The sequence below is a fragment of the Elgaria multicarinata genome, chromosome 4, assembly GCF_023053635.1.
Source record: "Elgaria multicarinata webbii isolate HBS135686 ecotype San Diego chromosome 4, rElgMul1.1.pri, whole genome shotgun sequence".
NCBI classification, from domain to species: Eukaryota; Metazoa; Chordata; class Lepidosauria; order Squamata; family Anguidae; genus Elgaria; species Elgaria multicarinata.
The window spans coordinates 34,892,039-34,916,539 of record NC_086174.1 but is presented as its reverse complement, the minus strand read 5'-3'; the positions used below and the strand labels follow the sequence as shown (position 1 = coordinate 34,916,539).

General features: G+C 40.8%; 1 protein-coding gene across 3 annotated transcripts in view; it reads left to right on the top strand.

The window, feature by feature from the left end:
- GPATCH2 (G-patch domain containing 2) overlaps positions 1–13,289 on the top strand; it is a 122,087-nt gene extending 108,798 nt beyond the window's left edge. For 2 of the 3 annotated variants that reach the window (XM_063124072.1, XM_063124067.1), the window contains one exon: positions 11,882–13,289. In XM_063124072.1, the coding sequence (XP_062980142.1) occupies positions 11,882–12,051 (170 nt within the window). In that variant the 3' untranslated portion in view covers positions 12,052–13,289. The remainder of the gene's footprint in view (positions 1–11,881) is intronic. The other variant, XM_063124069.1, reaches the window with a different exon arrangement.
- Positions 13,290–24,501: the final 11,212 nt, after the last annotated feature.

Here is a 24,501-nt window from a genome sequence, read left to right as displayed (position 1 = left end):
GTTTTATTATGATTTTATTAGAATGTAAGCCTATGCGGCAGGGTCTTGCTATTTACTGTTTTACTCTGTACAGCACCATGTACATTGATGGTGCTATATAAATAAATAATAATAATAATAAAAAATTTCAGAGCAGTAAATAAGATAAAAACAAATAAAAACACATTAAAAGTAGGTTTTTAGAGAAACAAAGTGGCAAAATAAACCGCAGCTGGGGTCATTCAGTGAAGGCTTACTGGAACAATGTTTTCAGGAGGCACCGGAAGGAATACAAAGTTGACACCTACCTGACCTCCAGAGACAGGGAATTCCATAGAAGGGGGGCCACCACACTGAAGGCTCTTCCCCTGGTGGACTCCATTCAGACAATCAGGCCAGCTGCAAATGCTGGCACATACACGTAATTTATTAAGGCTTTTAAAATTAGCACACCTCATGACAAAGAATCACATGGTGTACATTTTCAGAGTTTGGAGTATGTAGGCTTGAGGAGAGACTACATGGCAAATAGGGAAGGCCATTTGGCTCTGTATTGGCCAGTGGGAGATAGGAGAAGAGTGGTACTCTCTCAGAGGCTTGTAGTATCTTTACTTGTGAGCTTGGTTCCTCAGGAGTAGACCAAAAGGTTTTACATTATCTATTTGTTTCAGCCCTCAGTCTGATTCCTCAAAAGGTGGTCTTGATTAGACATAGTTCTATTGATGATAGCATAGGAGTCTGTGGGTTGAATGAAGAATGAAGTACACACACACATTTTGGCATAAACAGGTCACTTTATGGCAGAATTGGTGCAATTGCATGTTGCCCACTTCACGCCTTGTGAGGCTTACATTCCGACAGTCAAGGTCCACTGAGGGAGTAGATTGATAGGCTACACTTTTGGAAACCACCACAGCAGATGTATGTGTGCGAGCCTGTGTGCATTAGAAGTTTGCTATAGTTAATTGGATGACTTGAACAGTTTTTGAAAATAATAATGTTTGTGTTTTAAAAATCACATTCAGCTTGAGAGCAAATAACTGAAAGTGATCCTGCTATCTGTGTATGTTGTGGTTAGGTTTTTAACCACAGAAGGAAAAGGACTCTAAAGAGTTAAAAAGATGTCCTTGGCCAGATTGTCTCTGCCAGGAGAAGTCCAGTATGAAGCAGATTCTTCCCTGGCCTACGTGCGGTACGAGATGTACAGGATGAAGAGACTATTGGTTAATTGGGCCAAGGAGAAAAGTGTATTTAAGAAGTCCATGTTGTATGGCTTCTTACTGCTGGAACTTACTGCTGGAACTTACTGCTGATGTTATACTGCTACGTTGTTGCTGTACTGTGAAAGGACTGTATATATGACCATTTATTCTGTAAGTAATTTATTTAGTGTCAGTAAAGCTTCTTTACTGACCAAAGACCGTGAGTGCTTCTTTTGTTCCTAAATTCAAGCTGAAACCATTTCCAGACTCTACGCTGCTGCTATTTCGCACTCTGCTATATTTTTGGGTAAGCAATTACCCCGATAGGTTATGGGCCCAGAGAAAGTCTGGAAGGCATAATTTTTGGTTGCTGGAAAGCTTGAGAGCAAAGGAACGCTGGAGGGAAAGACGGAGTCGAGCTCAGGCAGTTCATCGAGCTCAGACGGGTCTGTATCCAGTGTGAGTCGCGCTCCAGCCCAGCCGGTGAGGATGGCCCAGGTTCAGATGGCATCCAGTATTCCGGTGGAACGGCTGAATGAGAGAAATTACTTAACGTGGTCATTCAAGATGGAAATGTTTTTGAAGCGGGACAGATGTTGGAACGTCGTGAGTGTCCCGAGGCCGGTTGGTCAGACTGCTCAAGAAGCACAAGTGTGGGAAGAGCAGAATGAAAGGGCCAAAGCAAACATTGTCTTGAGTATGGAGGACTCGCAAATTGTCCATATCAACAGAGATGAGACGGCAAGAGACAGCTGGAATGCGCTGAGACAGATTTATGTGCGTGCGTCGGCAAGCACACGGCTGAGCCTCACCAGAGAGCTGTATCGGTTAAAGTTGGAGGAGGCTGGAAGTTTGGCAAATCATCTCCAACAGGTGAGATCTCTATTTGTCCAGTTGCAGGAGGTCGGAATCGTTTTTACGGAAGAGCATAAGTGCTACCTGATTTTGGGGTCGTTGCCTCAAAGCTGGGACATTCTGACAACCAGTCTGGAAAGTATGAAGACTGATGAACTCACTCTTCATTATTTGACGGGTCGTTTGCTCCAAGAAGAGAAACGGCGTCTTTCCAGGAAGGAGGAAAACTGCCAGGAAAGGGTTAAGCAGTCAGCCCTTGGCAGCGGAGAAAGAATGCAGAGAGATAAGTGTTTCCAAGGCAACAGTGTGGAGAGAACCGCAGTTGCAATAAGAAAGTGTTATTTTTGCAAACAGCCGGGTCATATCAAACGCTTCTGTAAAAAGAGGAAGAAGGGAGTTACACAGGCTGGAGAGGAGAAGGAATGCTCGAATGCATTTGTTTCAGCCACAGTGAGGTGTAACGAGGCCCAAGAGGTTTGGCTGATTGATTCTGCGTCGTCCAGAACAATTTCTAATAATCCAGAGGCGTTTCGGAAGTTGGAACCAAGCAAGGTGAAGTCAATCACGCTTGCAGATGGACGAACGTCGAGGGTGGAAGGAATTGGCTGTTGCTACGTTCCATGTCTGCAAAAGGAGTGTGAACAGGTTCTGTATGTTCCAGATTTAGATTTTTGTCTCCTTTCTGTTAGTGCTCTAACGTCTGAAGGATACGTTGTTACGTTTCAGAAGGATGAGTGCCAAGTGATTAAGGATGGACAAAATGTGGCACTGGGACATGTTAAAAATGGACTGTTTTACATGGGTGCAGGTAAAGAAAGGGTGGCACAAACTGGTAACGTGCCAGACCATAAAAATTGTGTTCATGAGTTGCACAGGCGTTTAGGTCATGCAAGTTTTAAAGTGTTAAGTCACATGCCTCAAGTGTGTACAGGGTTAAGCTTGCGAAACTGTAAAAATTTCTTGGATTGTTCAATCTGTCATCAGACCAAATCCCGGGTGCAGAACATCTGCAGGAAAAGTGACAGGGTGTCACAAAAGCCTTTTGAACTGGTATTTATTGACTTGGTAGGGCCATTCACGCCTACACAAGGGGGATCCAGTTACGTGCTTGTAATTCTGGATGATTACACACGCTTTAGTTGGTGTTATTTACTGAAGCGAAAATCAGAAGCTTTTGAAACTTTTAGGGATTGGAAAACTTGGGCGGAAAAGTTCTTTAACAAGCCCATTATTTCTGTGCAGTCGGACCGTGGGGGTGAGTTTGTTTCTGGAAGGTTCTGTGAGTGGTTTAGGAAGACAGGAATCACACACAGGTTAATAGATCCCCAAACTCCTTTTCAAAATGGGTCAATTGAGAGAAGAATTGGAGTACTTCAAATGAAGAAAGATTCTCTAATGGCTGATGCAAACGCTGAGCAAGATTTGTGGGGAGAAGCATTTTTAACCGCAAACTATCTGTGTAATAGAACCTGGAGCAGGGTTACAGGCAGTTCGCCTTACTGTTTACTTTTTGGTTCAAAGCCAGATTTGTCTCACTTGAGAACATGGGGGTCTTGGGCATACGTGAATATCCAAAGGTCTAAAGGTGAAGCCAAGTCTGTGAAATTACGTTTTGTGGGTTATTCTGGCATGCAATCCAAATCTTGGCGTTTTTCCCTAAGTCATGGGAAGGTGGTTGTTTCTAGGTCTGCTACTTTTCAGGAGGCAGGTTGGGACAGGATTCAAGGTTCCCAAGTTCTGTTAGAAACCGTGAACAACCAGGAGAAAACAGTAACTCAGGGGTTAACTTCTCAGAGCCCTCACATCTCTGAGAAGAGTGTTTCCACTCCCAAAAGTGGAAGGGAGGAGGGAAATGAAAGGGAGGAAGAAATTTCCAGTGTACCTCGTCGTTCACAAAGAAAAAACAAAGGAATTCCACCTTTAAAGTATTCAGATGAATTCAGTGTATGTTATGTGAAGTCTGAACCTGAGAGTTACAGTGATGTGTTGAAATTGTCTGAACAAGAGCAAGAAAAGTGTTTTCAGGCAGCGAAAACTGAAAGGGGGTGTTTTCAAACACACGTGTCTGTATGCAAAGGGGCAAGCAAAAGAGTACATGATTGTGGAGCTAGTGGTTCGTCTACTGGTGGCAGGGAGTTCCCAAGACCACATTCAAGAAAACTCAGCCCAAAGCTGCAGGAAGGGTTGAAACTGAAGTCTCTGGGGAAAGTTAGGTGTTACCTTGGTGTAGAGGTAGAAAAGTTTCCAAAGGAAATTACCTAAAAAGCCAGAAGCAGAAAGTTTTAAAATTGCTGAAAGTTTGCAAGTTGGAAGATTGCAAAGTAGTTCAACGCCCCAAAGCACAAAGTTTTTCAACAGTGCTTGGAAGAAGAAGAAAAGAAAAACTTACATATAAATAAGTCTCTGGGAAATGTAACACACAGAAAAATGTACACAATGTTGGGATTGTTGTAAACATGTAAAGTTGATTTCTTACAGGTGAAATGTAATGAAATGTAAATTGTATTTTTTCTGTAGTTAAAAATGAAAGGGTGTTGTGGTTAGGTTTTTAACCACAGAAGGAAAAGGACTCTAAAGAGTTAAAAAGATGTCCTTGGCCAGATTGTCTCTGCCAGGAGAAGTCCAGTATGAAGCAGATTCTTCCCTGGCCTACGTGCGGTACGAGATGTACAGGATGAAGAGACTATTGGTTAATTGGGCCAAGGAGAAAAGTGTATTTAAGAAGTCCATGTTGTATGGCTTCTTACTGCTGGAACTTACTGCTGGAACTTACTGCTGATGTTATACTGCTACGTTGTTGCTGTACTGTGAAAGGACTGTATATATGACCATTTATTCTGTAAGTAATTTATTTAGTGTCAGTAAAGCTTCTTTACTGACCAAAGACCGTGAGTGCTTCTTTTGTTCCTAAATTCAAGCTGAAACCATTTCCAGACTCTACGCTGCTGCTATTTCGCACTCTGCTATATTTTTGGGTAAGCAATTACCCCGATAGTGTAAACCTTAGATGATGATGATGATTTTTTAAAAAAATCAACACGTCTTCACACGGATTTACTTACTCTAGGGGATCCTTTAGGGAAAACAGTGGCATGAAATAGCTTATGGTTTTGAGAGGAACACTATGATAGCACAGCTTTCCTGCATCAAGATCAAAGCCTAGTGTTTTAGACCTTTTCATTTTGCTGCCTGGTTTAGCAGCCACAAATAGAGAACTGAAAGGAATACTCTGAATATTAAATGCCTTCAGAGAACAGGGGGAAAGGTGTACTTGGTTATAAAGTGGAGCAGCATGTATCTCCCCGTTTTCCATTGGCTGTTTATCCAACATCAATACAACACTTTAGGAGCCAAATTACTAAACAAGCTGCCAATTAGGCTTGCAGTCAGCTGGATAGATTAGTGGCTAAGAGAGGCAGATACAAGATTTTCATCTCTTGAGCCAATTACTCAAGTGAATTACCATCCACAGTGTTCCTTGGGAATTTAAGGCAGAAAGACTAGCTCTGTTGTGATAGGCATAAGTGAGATCCAGGGTAGGGGGTCAGGGTTATCAGGCCACGTAGTGCAAAAATTGCCCAAGCAAAAAGAGATCCTTCTAGGAAAGGACTTAAAGGATTTAGGGCTGCCAGGAGTGCTCGAACTGAAAATAATAGTTGTGGGGGTGTCATGCTGAAGCAAACTTGTTAAATTCACATGTGTTAATCTTATAAAAGGAAAGTGAGAGCCTGGACTGCAACAGTTATAATTCTTTCCTGTTTTGAACCCACCCATCCTCCAATCTTCAGCATAAAATACTGCTGTCTTATGAAGAAATTATTGGTCTTTGCTCCAATTTTACACGCACATATTATAAAAATACTGGGCAAGGGATGTTAGATTACAATAAATCCAGAATAATTTAATTAGAACTATTCAGAGATAGCTGAAAATGAAACATCATATTAATTACAAACTTAAGTATTGTGTTTTGCAGACATTGTGCTCCGTGTAAAATAACTAGTTTTTCTACTGTGCTGGAAATGTATTTCCTTATTATTTTAGCTTTCTAAATCACTTACGTTTTGGAGCTGGTAATGCCAATCCAAACAGTTAGTGCTGCAATCTTTAGCCTGCGATCCTGGGCATATGTTCCCTGGAGTAAGCCCCATTGAACACAATGAGACTTACTTCTGAATGAAGATGCATAGGATCACTCAGTAAAGTCCAATCCTAAACAAACATACTAATGAGCATGGCCTATTGAACCTAATAGAACTTACTTCTGAGTAACAATGTATAGGTTTGGACTTTTACAGTGCAATCCTATGCATGTCTGCTGAGAAATAAGTCCCTTTGAATTCAATGACACTTATTCCCAAGTAAGTGTGTAAAGGTTTGCTTAGGGTGAACATATGGAAAGGAGGACAGGGTTCCAGTATCTTTAACAGTTGTAGAGAAAGGGGAATTTCAGAAGGTGTCATTTGTATGCATGCAGCACCTGGTGGAATTCCTTCTTTATCACTACAGTCAAAGCTACAGGAGCTATACTAGAGTGACCAGATTTAAAAGAGGGCAGGGCATCTGCAGCTTTAACTGTTGTGATGAAGGGGAAATTTCACCAGGTCCCTTTTTTCTACAACTGTTGAAGATACAGGAGCCTTGTTCTCCTTTTCATATGGTCATCCTAGGTTTGCTACTTAAGTCAATTAACTGGTTAGAGTTAAAGGTTTTTAACTGATTAATTGAAAAAAGTGCTCCCAATTAATCGGGAACAATTTGTTTTGAAATGATAATTATTTTTATACAAGTTATCATTTTTAATACAAGTACTTATTAAAACTAGATTTTAGGTGACATTTTAAAACAAGTTTTCCCCCTTCTCATACACACTGGAAGAAACACTCTTCTAATACCATTCCTGCTACAACACATACATGCATTATTTAAAAACAAAATACATTTTTCTTCAAATTAATTGTTTTATTCTTATATGAAAGTTCATAATATTGAGCACTAAGATTTCTTTAATCAATAGACAGCCCTTCAAAAAAAATAGACTGCTCAAGTCTAAATGTATATAAAACATTTGCCAACTAAGCATCTGCATAAATGAAGACATTGCTTCTAAAAGATCTCTAGCTCAACAGTAGGCAACCTAGAAAGCTGCAGTTATTTTGGGCTACAACTCCACTAGCCCCACCTAGGATAGCCAAGTATCAGGGTTATGGGAGTTGTAGTCCAAACCATCTGGAAGTCACCACTTTGCCATCCTGTTCTCCAATCCAAACTAAACATATGTGCCACATGAAAAAGGCATTCTTTCCTAATCCCAGGTATTTAAAACATATTCATCATAGCACTCATCCAATAGACCCGACTGAGTTCTTAATGGACATTTTTCAGTTGCTGAGTTAGCATTCTTCACACATTAAAAATGAAAATCTTTCTTTGCTGCAGCCAGTAGTATATTGAGCTGGTATGCTATTTTGTTTTGTTTTTGACTCCATAACAAATAATTTTTAAAAAAATTGATGAAGCAAAAGCTGTAAATGTTATCAATGTTGAAGTATAGACAAAGTTTCTGAAGTTCTTTTGTGTTTTGTGAGTCCTACATTCTCAAGCCATAGTATAGCACTATTTCTTAAATATTAAGCAAATATAAAACCTGAACTTCGGCAAGCTGTTGTAGCCCAAAATGATTAAACAGATGTGAAGCCTGCAGCAGCATTAGACCTCTGATCTGATTTTTTAGCTTACAGATGGAATTAAATTAATTCATGGCAATCCCTGTAAAATCAAGGGTATGGCACTGAATGCTAGTGCTCTGTTTAACCAGAATGTACCTGTTCCAACAGCTGTTGAGAAAAATTACATGCCTAATTTTCATAGAAATCTACCTTTAATGACATCATAAATATTATTTTGAAATAAAAATTTAATTGCAAGGTTTGTTTTCTCTCTCTGACTTTTTTTTTTAAGGAGTGCCTTGATTTACTATATACAAACTTTATTGCCTTTTGCTTTTATGGTCTTTATATTAAGTCTCTAAGATATTTGCATATACAAGGATTGTCCCCAGAAATCGTGAGAGTATGTCCTGGTAAAATTACAAGTCTGTATATTTTGGCTAGCAATTATCATCCCACTGTAATCCCAGGAATTCTGCAACTTTTGCTTTGCCAATGAAACTTACTGGTCCAACGTGTGCTTTCCTTTTATTTGTGTTGTGGCAACCACTCCAGTAAGCTACCCTCTCATTTAGCAAATAAGGTACTATTTTTCTGGTGGAAATCATATTTTGCAGTTTCTGAAAGGTAGAGGGGTCTGCATGCCATTGGACCACTAGCATTTTTTTTGCAAACCGCATTAACTTCAGTCTCTTAGTTGATAGTCAAAAAGTCTTTCCTGATAAAACACTTTGAGATTCTTTCTGCCTTTTGCAGACTGTTTACATGACTGCATTTCTTCTGCATGGCAATAGTTGGCATCAATCATGGTCATCATAAGAGTGTACCCGCCAAAGTACTTCCCTGGTAAATGTGCTAGGATGCTCAGTTCTGAAACAGTCCATCAAGAAGCTAAAGCAGTAGTGCATCACAGCATTTTTAAATGCTGTGTTGTACTAATATATTAGTAAAGTTAGTTAGGGTGCAATCCTGTACATGTTTAGATAGGAAAAAGTCCTACAACTCCCACCATTTCCCAGCCAGTTGTAGGACTTTTTATGTCTCAACGTGCATAGGATTGCACCCTTAGTAAAGTAAAAGTAGTTTTCCTGTCCCTCGCCTTGCAGCCAATGGGCACTGAGAATTTTTCCTATGTAGAACATTGTTTCCCATCTAACAGGTGTTACAGAAGAATCGCAAGAAATAAGATTACAGTAATTGCTGCCTCAGATAGAATGCAGTGCTCAAAATAAGGCAAATAAAATACCTACAATTTGCTAAATCACTTCAGAAAGTCATTTTCAAATTGAGGCTTCAAAATTTTCCACAATCCATAAAAAATGGTGGCATATAGTACAACCTGATATAGTACAGAGGTCTGACACAGATGTAAACCTGCCAAATCACCAAAACATGGTGATTAGTGTCACATGTTGGACTCATGTTCTTCTCTACTTCCCTTCTCAACTCTCACTTAGTAATTTTTCTCTTCTCTTTTAAATTTGGGGATAACTATGGTTAGCAATCTGCACTGATGTTTTTGGTAACTATAGCGCTTGAACTATCGTCTTCAAACCTGCTTCAAACTATGTTTTCAAACTAATTTGGTGCCAATGATGACTAGTGCAAAGCTCAGTGCAAACATAGTGCTGATGACAGTAATCTCTAAAACTGAAAGGGAAGAGAATGCCTACTTCTGATCACCAAACCATGATTTGGTGATGAGGCCACAGTACATCTGCCCTGAGCCAATTGTGCTAAGAATATTTGAGAAGATGGAAAGCAAATAAACAAATCTGAATTTAGCAAAGGAATTAAAAAAACTGCTGATATCACAGTGGCCTTATACAAATATATCACGTGACACTAGGAATACTGGCCAGTATCCAATTTGACAGTAACATCAACATGAATTACATTACTCTACTAAAAGCATAATCTTCTGCAACTCCAAAAGTGTTTGCTAGTATGATGGGTTTCCCCAGAAAACCCACCACACCAGCAAATGCTTTTTACTTTGCACTAAAGATCACTTACATTGGCACTTGTGCGAAATTGGATACTTCCTACTGTGTGTAGTTCTGGTGACTATACTTCTAAAACAATATTGTAGAGCTGAAAAGGGTGCAGAAAAGGACAGGCAAAATCATCAAGGACCAAGTCCCTTATGAAGAAAGATTACAACATTTGGTCTCTTAGCTAAGAAAAAAGGAAGTAAGCAGGTGTAAATGCATACTGTGGAGAAAGTGGATAGGGAGAAGTATTTCTCCGTCTTATAATACTAGAACCTGGGGCCATCCCATAAAGCTTAAAGGTGGGAGATTCAGGACAGAGAAAAGGAAGTTCTTCTTACAGTGCATAGTTACAACAATGGAATGATGTAGTGTACCACAACATGTAGTGATGGTCACCAACTTAGACCACCAACTTAGAAGGCTTTAAAAGGGGAATAGACAAAGGCTTGCCATGGCTACTAGCCATGATGGCAGTATATTATTCAAGTGTGTGCTAGTTGTTTGAACAGCAGAATACTGTTGTGCTCATGTCCTGCTTGTGAACTTCCCAAGAGACATCTGGTTTGCCACTGTGGGACCATAATACTGGACTGGACAGGCCTTTGATCTGATCCAGCACAGCTTTTCCACCTGCTTTTAATAGCATATGTAACAATAGCTAGTGAAAAGTGTTGTTTTTTTATTGTAGATATAATTCAAATGTCTAAACACCAAAGAAAAAAAACCAATAGTCTGACTTGGTATATTATACTGTCAGGCCATTGAGTCATCTAGCTCAGCATTGGGGTTTCAGAAAGTCTTGCTGAGATGCCAGGGGTTGAATCTAGGACTTTTTTGTTTATCACTGAGCTCTGGCCCTTCCCCTCTCAGCCTTGGCTATAGGACTCTATATTCTCAGTTCCACATCTTAAAACAAGAACACACACAAACAAAAAGAAAAATTGTGAGACAAATGAGAAGTTTTTGTAATGGCTTTGTACATATAAATATATGCACATATATTTTGTCTTTTAAAAAGTCATTATTATTTAAAACAACTTGTTTTCTTTCAATAGCTTTTTATATGGTACCATGCACTTCTATAATTGTAGCATATTGCATTTTGTCTTCAAAACACTCCTGCAAGGTAAGTTATGCTGTTGGGAGTGGGTGGCTTTTGTTCAAAGTGAGCTTTCATAGCTGAAGCTAGGTTTAAATAGAGTGCTGATCTGCATCAAAATCCAGCACTCGATTGACTGGCTTGTTGTGTGGTAGGAACAACAGTACGTAGTCTTGCCATACAATTAACAAAGCTTCTTCTTGGCTTGTATATTTATAGGTGCTGAGTGGGACAAAATGCTTGGGTTTCAAACTCTCATCATTATATCCTATGTTGAGGAGGAAAAATCATTATATTGTATATTAAAGTACTTAAGCACTAGTTAAAAACAAAACTCTTCCAATTACCTGTCAATCATGGAAAATTGCATACTTTGTATTGAGAAGGGGCTGGCATCAAAAATAGACACACTATTTTATAAAGTTGCAGATTTTGAAGTACATGTTGTACAGCTCTATATTCCCTATACAATGATGGTTTCTGTTAACAGAGCAATTATAAGACTATCACTTATCCAGACTCTTATTTTAACTTTATGAATTCATTTTTACATTTGTATCTTACTTCCAGTAGGTGGAAAACCTACAATGTAGGTTCCTCACCTACTTCATTCCAGCTCAAAGACATTTTGCTCCCTAAGACACTGTATCTGACAACAGCAGACCGTGCCCATAGTATTTATGATTATATAAATTGATACCATTTGTGTGGTCAAGGTATGGTATGAGGGATCTGATCAATACTTCCACATAAATTAATGCAGTCAGGTTCCTATATTTTCATTTGTATGACTCTTGCACCCATTCAGTCATGTTGGGCAGTTTAACAGATTTCCAGCACATTGTAATATGCATCATGTTAAGTGTTTATATAATTATTTTCCTTTGAAATAAGGGGGAAAGTAGCCTATAACATTCTCAAAGCAGCATGCAACTTTGAGGACAGCGTGAACAAAGACATCCCGTTCTAACAACCTATTAGACAAATTGGGAGAATAAGGAGGTTTAAGGCTTTAAGCGAGATGATCTTGCTGTTCTGAATATGGCCATACTGATTAATGCTAACTGTTTCTTTTAATCTCAGGGTTTGTAGGTGAAAATGCTCAACCCATCTCAGATAGCAACATTGGCAATCGAATGCTCCAAAGTATGGGTTGGACACCTGGGACAGGCCTCGGACCAGACGGCAAAGGGATAGCCGAACCCATCCGAGCAATCCAAAGGCCAAAGGGACTTGGACTTGGATTTAGCTGACCAAATGGCACTCCAGCTGCTCTTCAGGCATCAAGTCGACCAACCCTAACTTTGAAATAACTGAAATCATTATATTCAGCTGTTGTCAAAACATCTAGTGATTCTTACTGTAACTTTTGAATACTGAAGCTTCAGTGTTTTCTATTAAAGCTGCAAGGGGCCAGCCGTTAGGGCAGTCCTGATGTTTGAAACCTAACTCTGTAATGGTGCTAACATTTTAAATTGTACTTTTTTATTTTCTGTGGTCTTAACCATTTATATTGTCAAAAATTCCAAGAATTTACCCCAGCCCTGTTAAAGGCTTGCCGACACCTAAGTTACCTTTTCCCGGTGTTTTCGTACCAAAGGGCATTTTTACTAGTCTTAATTCTCAAAGAGGATTTCGCTTTTGGAAAGTTGCTATTTACTACCTAAGACAATGGTGGCACAGTCTAGCCAGCACTCTGTAACACCCTGTTTCCCACCCATTCCAAAAGCTCTTGGTGCATTGCGCACCAAAGCAGCATGGATTCAGAGCTGCTTCAACAATGGGATGCACTCTGGGGAAAATAGGAGTGACAGAGCTCACCTTTTTAAAAGCTTGTAGCTCTTTCTCTATGGCAGCCAGAGTCTTGCCATCTCAACTTACACAGCCTTAATAGACAGGGCACTTCAGATGTTTACTTCACTTCAGCCCAAAGTTTAATTTGATATTTCTTCATCTACAATATGTGTAGATGAAGTAACATAAATCGTCCCTTGCTTCCCAGCCTGCAATCTTGCATGAGACACGCATGGCAAATGACAACTTTGTCTTTTAACAGGTGCAGCATACTCCATCCTCTTCTCTCACCTAAATACATATCCTCCAAGTACACTTTTAATTGGTTATTGTGTCTTAGTTGGTATTGTTTTTAAAGCAAAGATTTTAAACCAATTAGCAAAGATTTTAAACCAATTGTACTGCCGTCTTTTACCCAATCACTGTGAATGTGTGTTTTGAGCAGATTTAAGATGGGACAATATCACTAAAGCCTCTCAATTGTAATTATAATTTTGGAATAGTTCTTAATTGACAAATGGTGGCTACTATGGCTGGGGGAGGGGTGGGGGGCTTCTAAGGCACATATTTGTAAAAGAAGGCAAAAGAAGCTGGAATAGTAAAGCAGGTATTGCTTTGATTATAGCAACAACCATAATTTCACACTTAGTATTTTGGCTTGCCTTTATGTTAACATGTCAAATTCATTAAAGAGGCCTTCTACCAACTGACTATAGTTTATTTCAATTAGTATGTTAGCTTGGCTTAATCATATTGTATCTCTGGACAGTTTACGAGACAAAATTTAAAACTATAAAGTACAATAACATAGTAAAACATAATGGCCTTGGTCAGACAATATGCTAAACCATGATTATTAAGCATTTTGAGCTAAACATTAGGGCTTACCATGTCGTGTGAATCATAACTTAGACACTGTTCAGATGACACACTAAGCCATGGTGGTCAAGCACTTTGAGCTAAACATTATGACTTAGTGTGTCATGTGAACCATTCCTAAACATGGTAACTATATAACCATGATTTAAACACACTCACTAACCACAGCCTAACCATGGCTTACTGTGTTGTCTGAACAGGCCCTATATAAAATCATAAATTTAAAGCAGAATAAAACCAAAGTATAATGAAGACAAAGGCCAGCAATAGTCCAAAGATCTAAATTGCCTCCTTCAAAGCAGCTGGCACCACTGCCTCTCTCAAGGAGGAGTTGACAACCTCCTGAATCCAGCTGGACATCTCTTTCTTGATGTAATAAGCCATGAAGATCAAGGATCAAGCACATATAAGTGGTCAACTGGACTTAGCCAAGCACATTGTCCACATACTTGCCTCAACATGGAAACTCATCCAATAAAGCTAGATGCGCAATAAAGCTCTGGATACCTCTACTGTGGTGTCCATGCTGAATGCAAGCAGTTTTACTTTCCAAGTATTGTGCAAATGCATCACAACATGCTTTTGAAGGCTCCACCATCTGCCCAGATTGGAGAAGGCCATGAACCAATCCAAAAAACTCTGTTGGATGACACTAAGAAGATGCAATGCTGGTGGGAAAGAATTGTCACAGAGTAGGATCAAAAATGAACTCCAAACACTGTCTGGTCAGATTCAGCATGAGTCTTCCTCTAACTGTGTTCTTGCCAACGGCCCTCTTGCTTCATTACTTTCAGCTCAGGTATATATTAAGGAGCTACCCAGGCTCACCTCAGAGGGAGTGAATGCTTGCGTGTAACTGTGTCAACTGTCCTAGTCATCCCTGCTTTCTTCAGAGTAGCCTGGATTTCAAGAGGAGTTTCAGCCCGTACCAGCAGGAAAATCCACCAGAGCCCTCTGGAATCCATCAGAATCCATTAGCCTCCAAAGGCAGAGCCTTTTAATAGGTCCTTCCCCCTTGCAGTGGGGAAAGTGGTGAGAGTCATTATCATCATCATCATCTATTCATTTATTTGAATGCTGCTTTTCCACAAAACTGTGCCCAAAGCAGCTCAAAACGTAACAAATGAATAACAGTAAATGTAACTTACAAGATATAACTTACATTCAAAAAAATATAATGGAAACAGTTACAAATAACCACAATGTTTGCAGATAAATACATAGAAGAGATATCAATACATACAAATAGTACAAATAAACTAATCCAGCTAGACAGGAGAGAGAATAAAGCACAATGCAAAAACATTAAAATATATAAATCTTCATTCTACATGAAGGTTCTCCACTATTAGCTTACATGCACAGGTTGGCAGCCACACCTCTCACCTATGGCAGCCTTCCTCCAAGCTCTCACCTGTGTCTTCTCTCATAGCTCCTCCATCTCCTACCTGGGGAGGCAAAGGTTGCCAGTCCTTCTTCAAACCCCACATAACACCAAGGTTTTGACATGACTCAACTTCTCTTCACCAAACACTCCTTCCAGCACTGTCTTAAGGCAACAGGCTCAAGGTGGTGAGTGGGTTGAGAGGCAGATGGGAATGCCAAGCCAACTGAAGTTAGTTCCTCTCCACCAAACATTCCAAACACTAGTCCTATTGAGGTTAAACCTCAGTAGGAAGTGATCTGACCATGACAAGGGGATAGATGTTAATTCCTCCACTTTCAGATTACCATCCTCTTGTCCAGTTGAGAAATCAAATCAAGCATTTGTTGGCCTACATGCACTAGGCCAACAACATGTTGAGATAGCCCCATGGTGGTCATGGTGGCCATGTCCTGAGCCACCCTGAAGCTGATGGCCTCAGCATGGAAGTTAAAAATCCCCCAGAACTATCATCCTAGGTGATGGTTTCACCAAGGCTGAGACCACCTCCAGCGGCTCAGATAGGGAGACTGATGGGAAGTGGGGTGGGTGGTATATCAGCAGAATCTCTAAGAAGTCCTGGGTACCCAACACAAGATACAAACACTCAGAATTAGCACATGAATGGACAGGAAGTGAGATAGAATTCCTTAGACCACAGGAACGCACACACACCACACACACAGACTCAAGTCTAGGTTGGCAGACGTCCACAGGAACACACATACACCCAGAAGGGCACAGCTGGGAGAGTCAACCTCCTCCTAGTTCCCCTACCCAGGCCTCAATAATGCACACCAGGTTGGTCCTCTCATCCACAATTAAATCATGGATGAAGGAGATTTTGTTCTTGTCCAACATGTCATTCAGCAGCAGCAGCAACAGATCCACTGATGAAAAACAGTAACCATCATCAACTGTGTTCTGATGTAGAGGGATTAATATGCTTCTTGATTACCATTTTGCCCTTTCAAATTCAATATGTTAAATGAAGTTGAATTAGCAGAAAGTGACTCAACATCCATGTTGAAATTACTGTTTCAAGAGTGCGAACAAGAAAGCATTAAAGAAAAGATCAAATAATTCAGGACTCTCTTTTTCATATGGTATCCTTGTTCAGATGTGTATCTAGTTTTCACCCTCTCTGCTATTGGAAAAACATATGTTGGCAATGTATTAATAAGCATACCTGTGCTATATATGGCAATTGTATTAATATAGTCTGGAGCCAATATTATAAGAGGCCTTTTTTCCAATAATTTCTTTATAAATTTTGGGGTGGATGCTTATTCTAAGATAAATCTAACTTTATTGATTCTGTTTCTCCTCCAATGTAGAAAGATAGTGGATAAGATATAAAGAAATATATCTATATCCTGAAAATGTGTACATATTTCCAAATCTTAATATCCGTTTTGTTCCATTTTTATTCCACCCTTCTTCCAAGCAAGTCCAGCACTCTGTCTTCTATTTTATGCTCACAACAACTCTGTGAGGAGTGTTAGGCTGAGACTGACTAGCCCAGTAAGCTTCTGGCTGAGTAGGGATTTGAACCCAGGTCCTTCAAACTTTGGGTCCTCAGATGTTATTGAAATACAACTCCCATCTTCCTTATCCCACATGGCCAATGATCAGGGGTGATAGGTGTGGTCTAATAACATCTGGGGCGCCAAGTTGGGAACACCTACTCTAACCACTACATTCTGCTGTCTCTATATAGCAGGGATCCAGAACCTCAGGCCCAAGGGCCAAATTCAACCCTTTAGGCACCCCAATCCAGCCTTCTGGGGTTCCCCATTCCCTTGGCCCCACATTCCTTCCCCAACCACCATTTCTTTGACAGTTTCCCATTCTAAAAGGTTAAAATACCTCTCCTAAGTCTTGGTTACTGCCAATAAGAGCTTTAAGCTAAATTGCGCCTATATTGGGAAGGTTTTAGCCTCCTACCTTTTGTTCTTCCCACCTCTGGATCGAGGCTTCTAAAAGCTTCTCCAACATAGAATTCAACCATTGGCCTGAACAAGATTCTACACCCCTGCTATATAATTAGTATTTACACAAAGCTTTTGGGAAGCGTTCAAATCACACAAATATCTACATACGGTAATATGGCTCAGGTACCATAGCCAAATGCTTTTGGGTTTCTCAACCTAATAAATCAGATCTATTTACACTACTCAGAATTCTGTGATGCAATTTTCTGAACAAAAAATGTGTCAGGAGAAAGTGTGCACCAAAATGCATACATTTGCAAAACAAATTAATTCTTTTGAGTACCTTAATGAAACCTAGAATAATCCAGTCTCCATCCTGTTTCTGACACTCCACAGGCATGTATCTTCACCAGTAACAGCAACTCTACCTTTGGAGTGTACCACTGACATATTGAGAATTCTGCCAGCGTATCTTTCATGACAGTGGTGTATTTTGTATTCCGCCAGGGTAGCGGGGCTCCTGTGAGATCCTAGAGTCCCTCAGCCAGCAGATCTGGGACACTATCTTTTTCTAGTTTATGTTATTCCTTTGAGCATCCTGGTGAAAACTAGAGCAGTCCAGTTATTCACCACAATACAGAGATAAAGCCTCGACAACACATGATTCTTATCTCATGGCGGGTGCTCAAAACAGCCCCAGCGTTGTCTCACCTCTGCTGCCATAATGGGCAGTACCACATGACTCTTTCAGATGGTATGGAACACTTCCATGCCAATAGAACAGCCTATTCCTGGTGGTTGTTAGGCACCCTAGAAAGACTGATTCATGTACATTCACATGATGTATAGACCAGGCCTAAAAGTCTAGGCTAGGTTTCTGTTTCTAATGCTTGTTGTCTGGAGTTCCCAGAATATAAAAAAATATTTCTGCACAGCAATTCTGAGATTTAGAAATGTTCTAGCGTGATATAACAAGGCAAACAACGAGGCATTTATTTATCTACTGACTTATTCCTATAAGATGAAATCTAGCCGTAGCTTTTGTTGTTATAGTAACCCTTCTGATAATATTGATTGTATTTTTTAGAAATGTTGATCTATTAGCATCACACATCACCTTTGGGGAAAGAATGGGTCTTTTTAATATATTTTTAAAAGAGATAACCCTCCCCCTCCCAGTCATTAGGTATTAAATACTCATTGATTTAACAGGTTTGCTGTAATATATATTCAACTGACAAGTGGACCATGAAGGCTCCTTCTGGTGGTCTCCTACTAAGCACAGACTCATTACTTTACACACCTGACATTTTAAGTAGATCCAGATTTCTCTTCAGCGAGTCAGTCCCATTAACTGTCAGTGTGATGATCTACTATTGCCACTTTTGGTTTTATCTGTACATTAGAGTTGTCTCCTGTCTTTGAATTGTCAGACAGCATAAATCATTCCCCTGATTCAGACATTGCTGCATTTGCAATGGAACAATGAGACCTGATTTCTCGTCAACTTTTTCAGGGAGCAAAAATGTTTTGTTGCAGTGGCATGTTTATCTGCTCATCCTGAATGTCTGTGCATCTGCTGCTTTCTCACACAAGAAAATGCCACTCTTGATCCCACCCAGCACATTGAATCAACAAGTGAAATACATCTAAAATGTTTAATATTTAATGTTATGTAGTAGCAGTAACAACAGCTTACTAAAACACTAATCATGAGCTACGTTAATACATTATATTGACTACAGTAACATAATGCTTGTGGCAACACAAGTATTTCAGATGTGAGCTAATGCTTATGCGTATATGATTGACTTAAGCTACCGACATAGGACTGAGATCTGATCATCATACAACATTGCCCTCCTTAATAGTACCAAATTCATTCTGGATTATTAATGCTGGGGGTTAACTTCCTATCATTCATCATGAAACTACCACATTTGCACTCTAATCCTACAGATAATTGTAGCTGCAGTGTGGTTTACGCTAACGAAACTAAAATGACTTTCAGTACTTTATAAGAGTGACAAGTATTGGGCTACTGCAGACAGAACATTTGATTTACCATGGTTAGCTATGGATTGCTCAAACATGCTCATTTGCTTATCCATGGCACTAGGCTTTGGAATCCTATGTTCCTGGGAGATATCCAATGGTGTCTATCTGCAAGATTCCCTTTCTCTGCAGCCAGCCAGCCACGTGTCAAATCCAGACCCACTGGAAATACGAGGAGAAAAGGAAATTCCATTGCTTCAGTGCAGGTCTGCTCACATGACATTGAATTCAATCCCCTGCCCCCTACCTACTTTTCTTGAGAAGGTGAAATCCTGACAGCAAGCCTAACAACAATTAACAGTTAACAACAATATTAAACACTTTAAGTTTCGAGAACTTAATAGAATCAAAATTTGAAACCACAAGTGAGATCCTGGATTCACTCCTGATATAGTAAGACTTTCTAATTTAACTGGCTTTTGTTGGTAAAGGCTAAGCAGCATTCTAGATTATGTCTCATTTATGTGTAAGAATTATATCTCAACCTTCCTCCAATGAGCTCAGAGCAGTATCCTAGCTACTCCATCTATCCCCACCATCCTATCCTCACAACAATCCTATGAGGTAGCCTCCAACTAGTAGGATGTAATTCCAAGAAGGGATAACTTGGATACAGGTGAGATATATTCTTAGAATGACCTCTACTCTCTCCTTTAAAGATGTACCATATTTCTTCAATTCTAAGAAGCACTTTTTTCCCATATAAACATCTCTAAAAATGGGGTGCGTCTTAGAATCGTGGGTATGTCTTAGGGGTGTTTTTTCTGTTGGTGGTACTGAAATGAGTGTGTGTCTTACAATCGATGGCATCTTACAATTGAAGAAATATGGTATCAAAGATTTACACTACATTTTCACATAACTGAGAGATTATAATTATTTACTCCATCTTTACTTCTTCCCCTCTTTTTCTCCAGTTAATTTCAAGCTAGATGGCCATACATCTTTGGATAAGTGATTCCCTTCCATTTTACCAAAAAAATTAATTCATCAAGCCAGAATACTGAAGTTCCAATTCATCCTCATTGGGGATACCTCATACATTTCCCACCTATCTCATTGGAAATATCAAAATATTTCTTGCTGCCAAGCCCTAACATTGCAAAAATTATTAAGAACATAAGAACAGCTGATCTAGATCAGACCAAAGTCCTATCTAGTCCAATATCCTGTTTCCCACAGTGACCAGCCAAATGCCCACAGGAAGTCCGCAAGCAAGACATGACCACAGCAGCACCCTCATGGGCTAGGTCTACACTACTGCTTTATAGCAGTATTGAAGTGCACAGATAACTGTTGAGGAACAATCCACAATCCATATCCAGCTTTCATAGTGTTATGTCCTGCTTTTTATTCCACATTTGACACAAAGCATAGATCTGGTCTTCATTGTTCTCAGTTCTCACCATCAATTGTTTTTGAGAGACATACTTGCTCTCATACTGGTGGAGATGATATATACAGTTATCATCATTAGTAACCATTGATAGCCTCATCCCCCTTTAAAGTTAGGTGACCATATGACCAGACTTGCCCGGATTTGTCCAGTTTTTTGTTGACAAATCCAGGAGGGGAAATCCGGATTTTCCCAATCTTCCCCAGCCAAAGAGCAGCTCTAATGGGAAGTAACAAAAATGCTTATAACTCCATCACTTTTAAAGATAAAGAACGATGGTAGCCCTTAGGGAGGGTTTTAGCCATACCAAATTTGAAACAAATCTGTTAATCCATTGATTTTTTAAGGGTTTTTTTTAAAAAAATTAGGTTTTAAAATTATTATTTTTAAAATTTTCATTTTTAAAGATAAAGAGCTGAAAGTTGGCACCATGATAGCTTTTGGGTAGAGCTTTAGCTATACCAAATTTGAAACAAATCCATTCATCCATTGATTTTTAGGATTTTTTTTAAAATTTGAGGATTTAAAATTATTATTTTTAAAATATGTTATTTTTAAGATAAAGAGATGAAATTTGGCACCATGATTGCTCTTAACAAGGACTTTACCTATGGCAAGTTTGAAACAGATCTGTTAATCCATTGAGTTTTAGGAATTTTTTTAAAGTTTAAAGCTTTAAAATTATTATTTTTTAAAAATGACATTTTTAAAGATAAGGGCTGAAAGTTGGCACCATGATAGCTCTTAAGGAGAGATTTAGCCATGCCAAGTTTGAATCAGATCTGTTCATCCATATATATTTTTTAGGATTTTTTTAAAGTTCAAAGTTTTAAAATTATTGTTTTTTAAAACTGCTGGAGCCATATCCTTCAAACTCAAGTTGTCAAACCTCCTCTTTGGGGTGTTGCATATTGAGCAGTTTCAGCCCTTGGCATTAAGGGGATCTCCAGTCTTTAGGTAAGAAATCCTGGGCAAGCAGGGCACCTTTCCTGTTGCAGATTTGGTGTGCAGTCGGGTACCTGGAGCTCAGCAGAGGCAAGGCATCCACAAATCAAAACATAGGAAAGGAGAGGTCAGTTAAAGCAGCCCACGGGGCAAAACAGAGTGGGCCAGAGGCCTTTTTCTCAAATTTCCACATCATGGGCGATGAAGGGTCATCTTTAGAGAAAAACTCTCATGACCAACAGTAAGGTGCCAGTCAAGAGAGAGTCTCTCTTCTTTGTGGATGCCCTGTTGCTTTGAATGTTGGAACCTGGCATATCATTGCTTTGCTTCTCTACCACTTCCCTTCCACTTCACTTTGTACACTTGTGAGCCAGGCTCTGACTACACTGCTGGGATGCAATGCAGAAAATTTGAAATGCATACCAGAGAAAAATAGATAGATTTGTGGCTTTGGCTGGCTGGCATATCTCTTAGAGACAGGTTTAGACTGAAGACACAACTCCGAGATGGCTATAGCTGAGCCCTGAGAAGCTGCTGTACCACAAAGAGCCTTTTTAAGAGTGTCTCAGAGTCCAGTTTTGGTGCAGGCAGAGGCGGCTGGCGGTGGAGTTTGTTTTTTTTTTAAAAAAAAAACAAGAGTCACCGGATGCAACCAAGCTATAAGCTGTTGCCCTACCCCAGCCACAGGGTACAAGTGCACAGCCTGGCTGGACCATTGGGAGACTTTGGCAGAGAGAGGGGAGGGTGGGGGATTATTTGAGGCTGGAAATGTTGGCAGGCTGGCATAAGGCAGAGAGAGGCTGAAGGCAATGCAGATGCACCTGTAGCTTGGCCCTGAGGCTGGCTTGACAAACAGAGTGTTTTAAGAGTGCATCAAAGTTGTGCAGGAGGAGAGGAGGTGAGGGCAGCTGGTGGCAGAGGTTTTTAAAGTATTGGGCAAAAGGCAGGATATAATAATAATAATAATGTAAGAGTTACCAGACATGATCAAGCAATAACCTGCATAAGCAATATCCCAAGCCACAAGTGTGCAGCCTGTGGTTTTGGTTTGTCTGCAATGACTTGGGCTGTTGCTAGACAAGGCGTTAGCCCGGTGTGAGGCCCGGTCTCCCTCCTGTGCATCCAGATGATGCACAGGGTATTCTGGGGTCAGGCCGGGCTAACGCCTCCCTTGAACTGGGATAAGCGGATTCACTTATGGCCCGGCTTTTCTGCAGCCCTGCCCTGAGGCCAGGGCTGAGGAAAGTCTAGCAACTTCCATGGCTTTTCCCGGCTGCTCGCTTACTCACGAGTTGCCAGGAGAAGCCACGGACTGGGCACAGCGCTCCATAGGAGCGCTGTGACCATCGGGCCGGGGGGCATCACGGGGGGGAGGAAGGTGGGGGCGGGGGAAAGAAGAACGGGGACAGGGCCTGGCGAGTGGGGACAGGCATCGGGGACAGGAAGAAGGACGGGGACAGGGCCTGGCGAGCAGGGACAGCCATGGCGGACAGGGGGTGGGGGAAGAAGAATGGGGACGGGGACAGGCATTGGGGACGGGGGGGCAGGGGAAGAAGGACGGGGACGGGCATCGGGGATGGGGGGCGGGGGAAGAAGAATGGGGTCGGGGACAGCCATGGCGAACGGGGGGAGGACGGGCGAACGAGCAGGCAGGGGGGCATCAGACATTGGGAGGAAATCAGGAGGAGCGGGGAACCCTTTATTATTTTTAAAAAACACTTACCTTCTTCGGTGGTGCGCTCTTGCGCACATGGCCCTTTAAGGGGGGGAAAACCAGAGCACGCAACGGGGCTTTCCCTTGCCCCATCACGTGTTGACGCCTGGAAAAGGGCAACGGCGCACGCTAGCTGTAGCGTGCCATCACCCCTCCTCCCAGATGGATGATCTCCTAGGTCTAGCAAGGCCCTTGGAGTGAGAGACAACAGAGGCTGCACAGAAAACCCAGAGACATCTATTGTCTTAGCCCCATGGTGCTGCCATGAAACGCAGGGCATTAGGAAGAGGGTCTCAGAGTCGCATGTTTGTGCAGGAAGTAGACAGGAGTTCAAAGTCTGGGTGTGCGAAGTGGTGCCAACACACAAGCCTTGAGAAGCTAATGTATATAAGTGAGAAGTGTGAATGGGCAAAGTAGTGTTCACTGCCACAACACCCACCCTAATATTAGAGTAGAGAAACTTGTGACAATTATACACACGCTTTTTTAAAAAAATGAAATTTTAAAAAGCCAGCCATCCGGCCAGCCAGTAGCAAACCCTGTTAACAACAACAGCAGTTTGCAATGAGTGAAGATACAGTCAGAAAAGATATTTGAGGGAAGGGGAGAATGTAACACACAGAGTACAGCAAAAGCTTCAAAGTACAGCAAAACCTTCAAAAGTAGGAGTGAATGAAGTTAATTTCAGATACATTGAATCTCTCACTTGTTCTTTACTTCAGTGATTTTAACATTAAGATGTTACGTAGAACAGATTTGTCTTAAATGTGTGCTGTAAAATCAGACATGTGACCAAGGCTATGTTCGGGTGGGCACGCCCCCTTGGTGCTGGACACGCCCCCTTGGGAGCCGACCATGTTGTCCCCCTTTTTGGTTTCCAAAATATGGTCACCCTCAATCCTGACCAGCTTCCCAGCCCCTGCCGATGAAAAAGCATCCCCACAACATGATGCTGTCATCACCATGCTTCACCATGAGGATGGTGTTCTCAGGACAAGGAGCACTGTTGATTTCGCGCCACACATAGCACTTTGCACTACGCCAAAAAGTTTGGTTTGGGTTTCATCAGACCAAAGGACCTTTTCCCACATGTTTACTGTGTCTCCCACATGCCTTTTGGCAAAATCCAAGGTCCCTGCTCTCCCTTCTTATAGTTTTTTTTCTCCCTTTAACCTTTAAACTGAACTGGAACTGGATGGCCCTTCAAACCTATAAATAAAGGATTGTCATCTGGCAGGTCTTCAAATAGAGGACTGCCCTCTATAAAGTAGGATGCATGGCCACCCTATTTGCTGTTCCCTACCTATTAAAAAAAACCTGGGGGAATAGTAAGCAACTGAACGTGAGATTTCATGGTTATCTGATTGCAGGGTCTCCTCAGACCCATGGCGATTATACCCCTGAGGCTTAATCTCCCAGGGTCAGGGAAAGACTGCATTCAGATGATCAAAGGAACTGTTATTCATTGTTTATTTCTCCCTGAGGGTGGGTAAATTTGTAAACAAACTGTAATCTGTCCCAGTAGAGTATTTGGGGAGGAGTTAATATCTAAGTTAATATCTA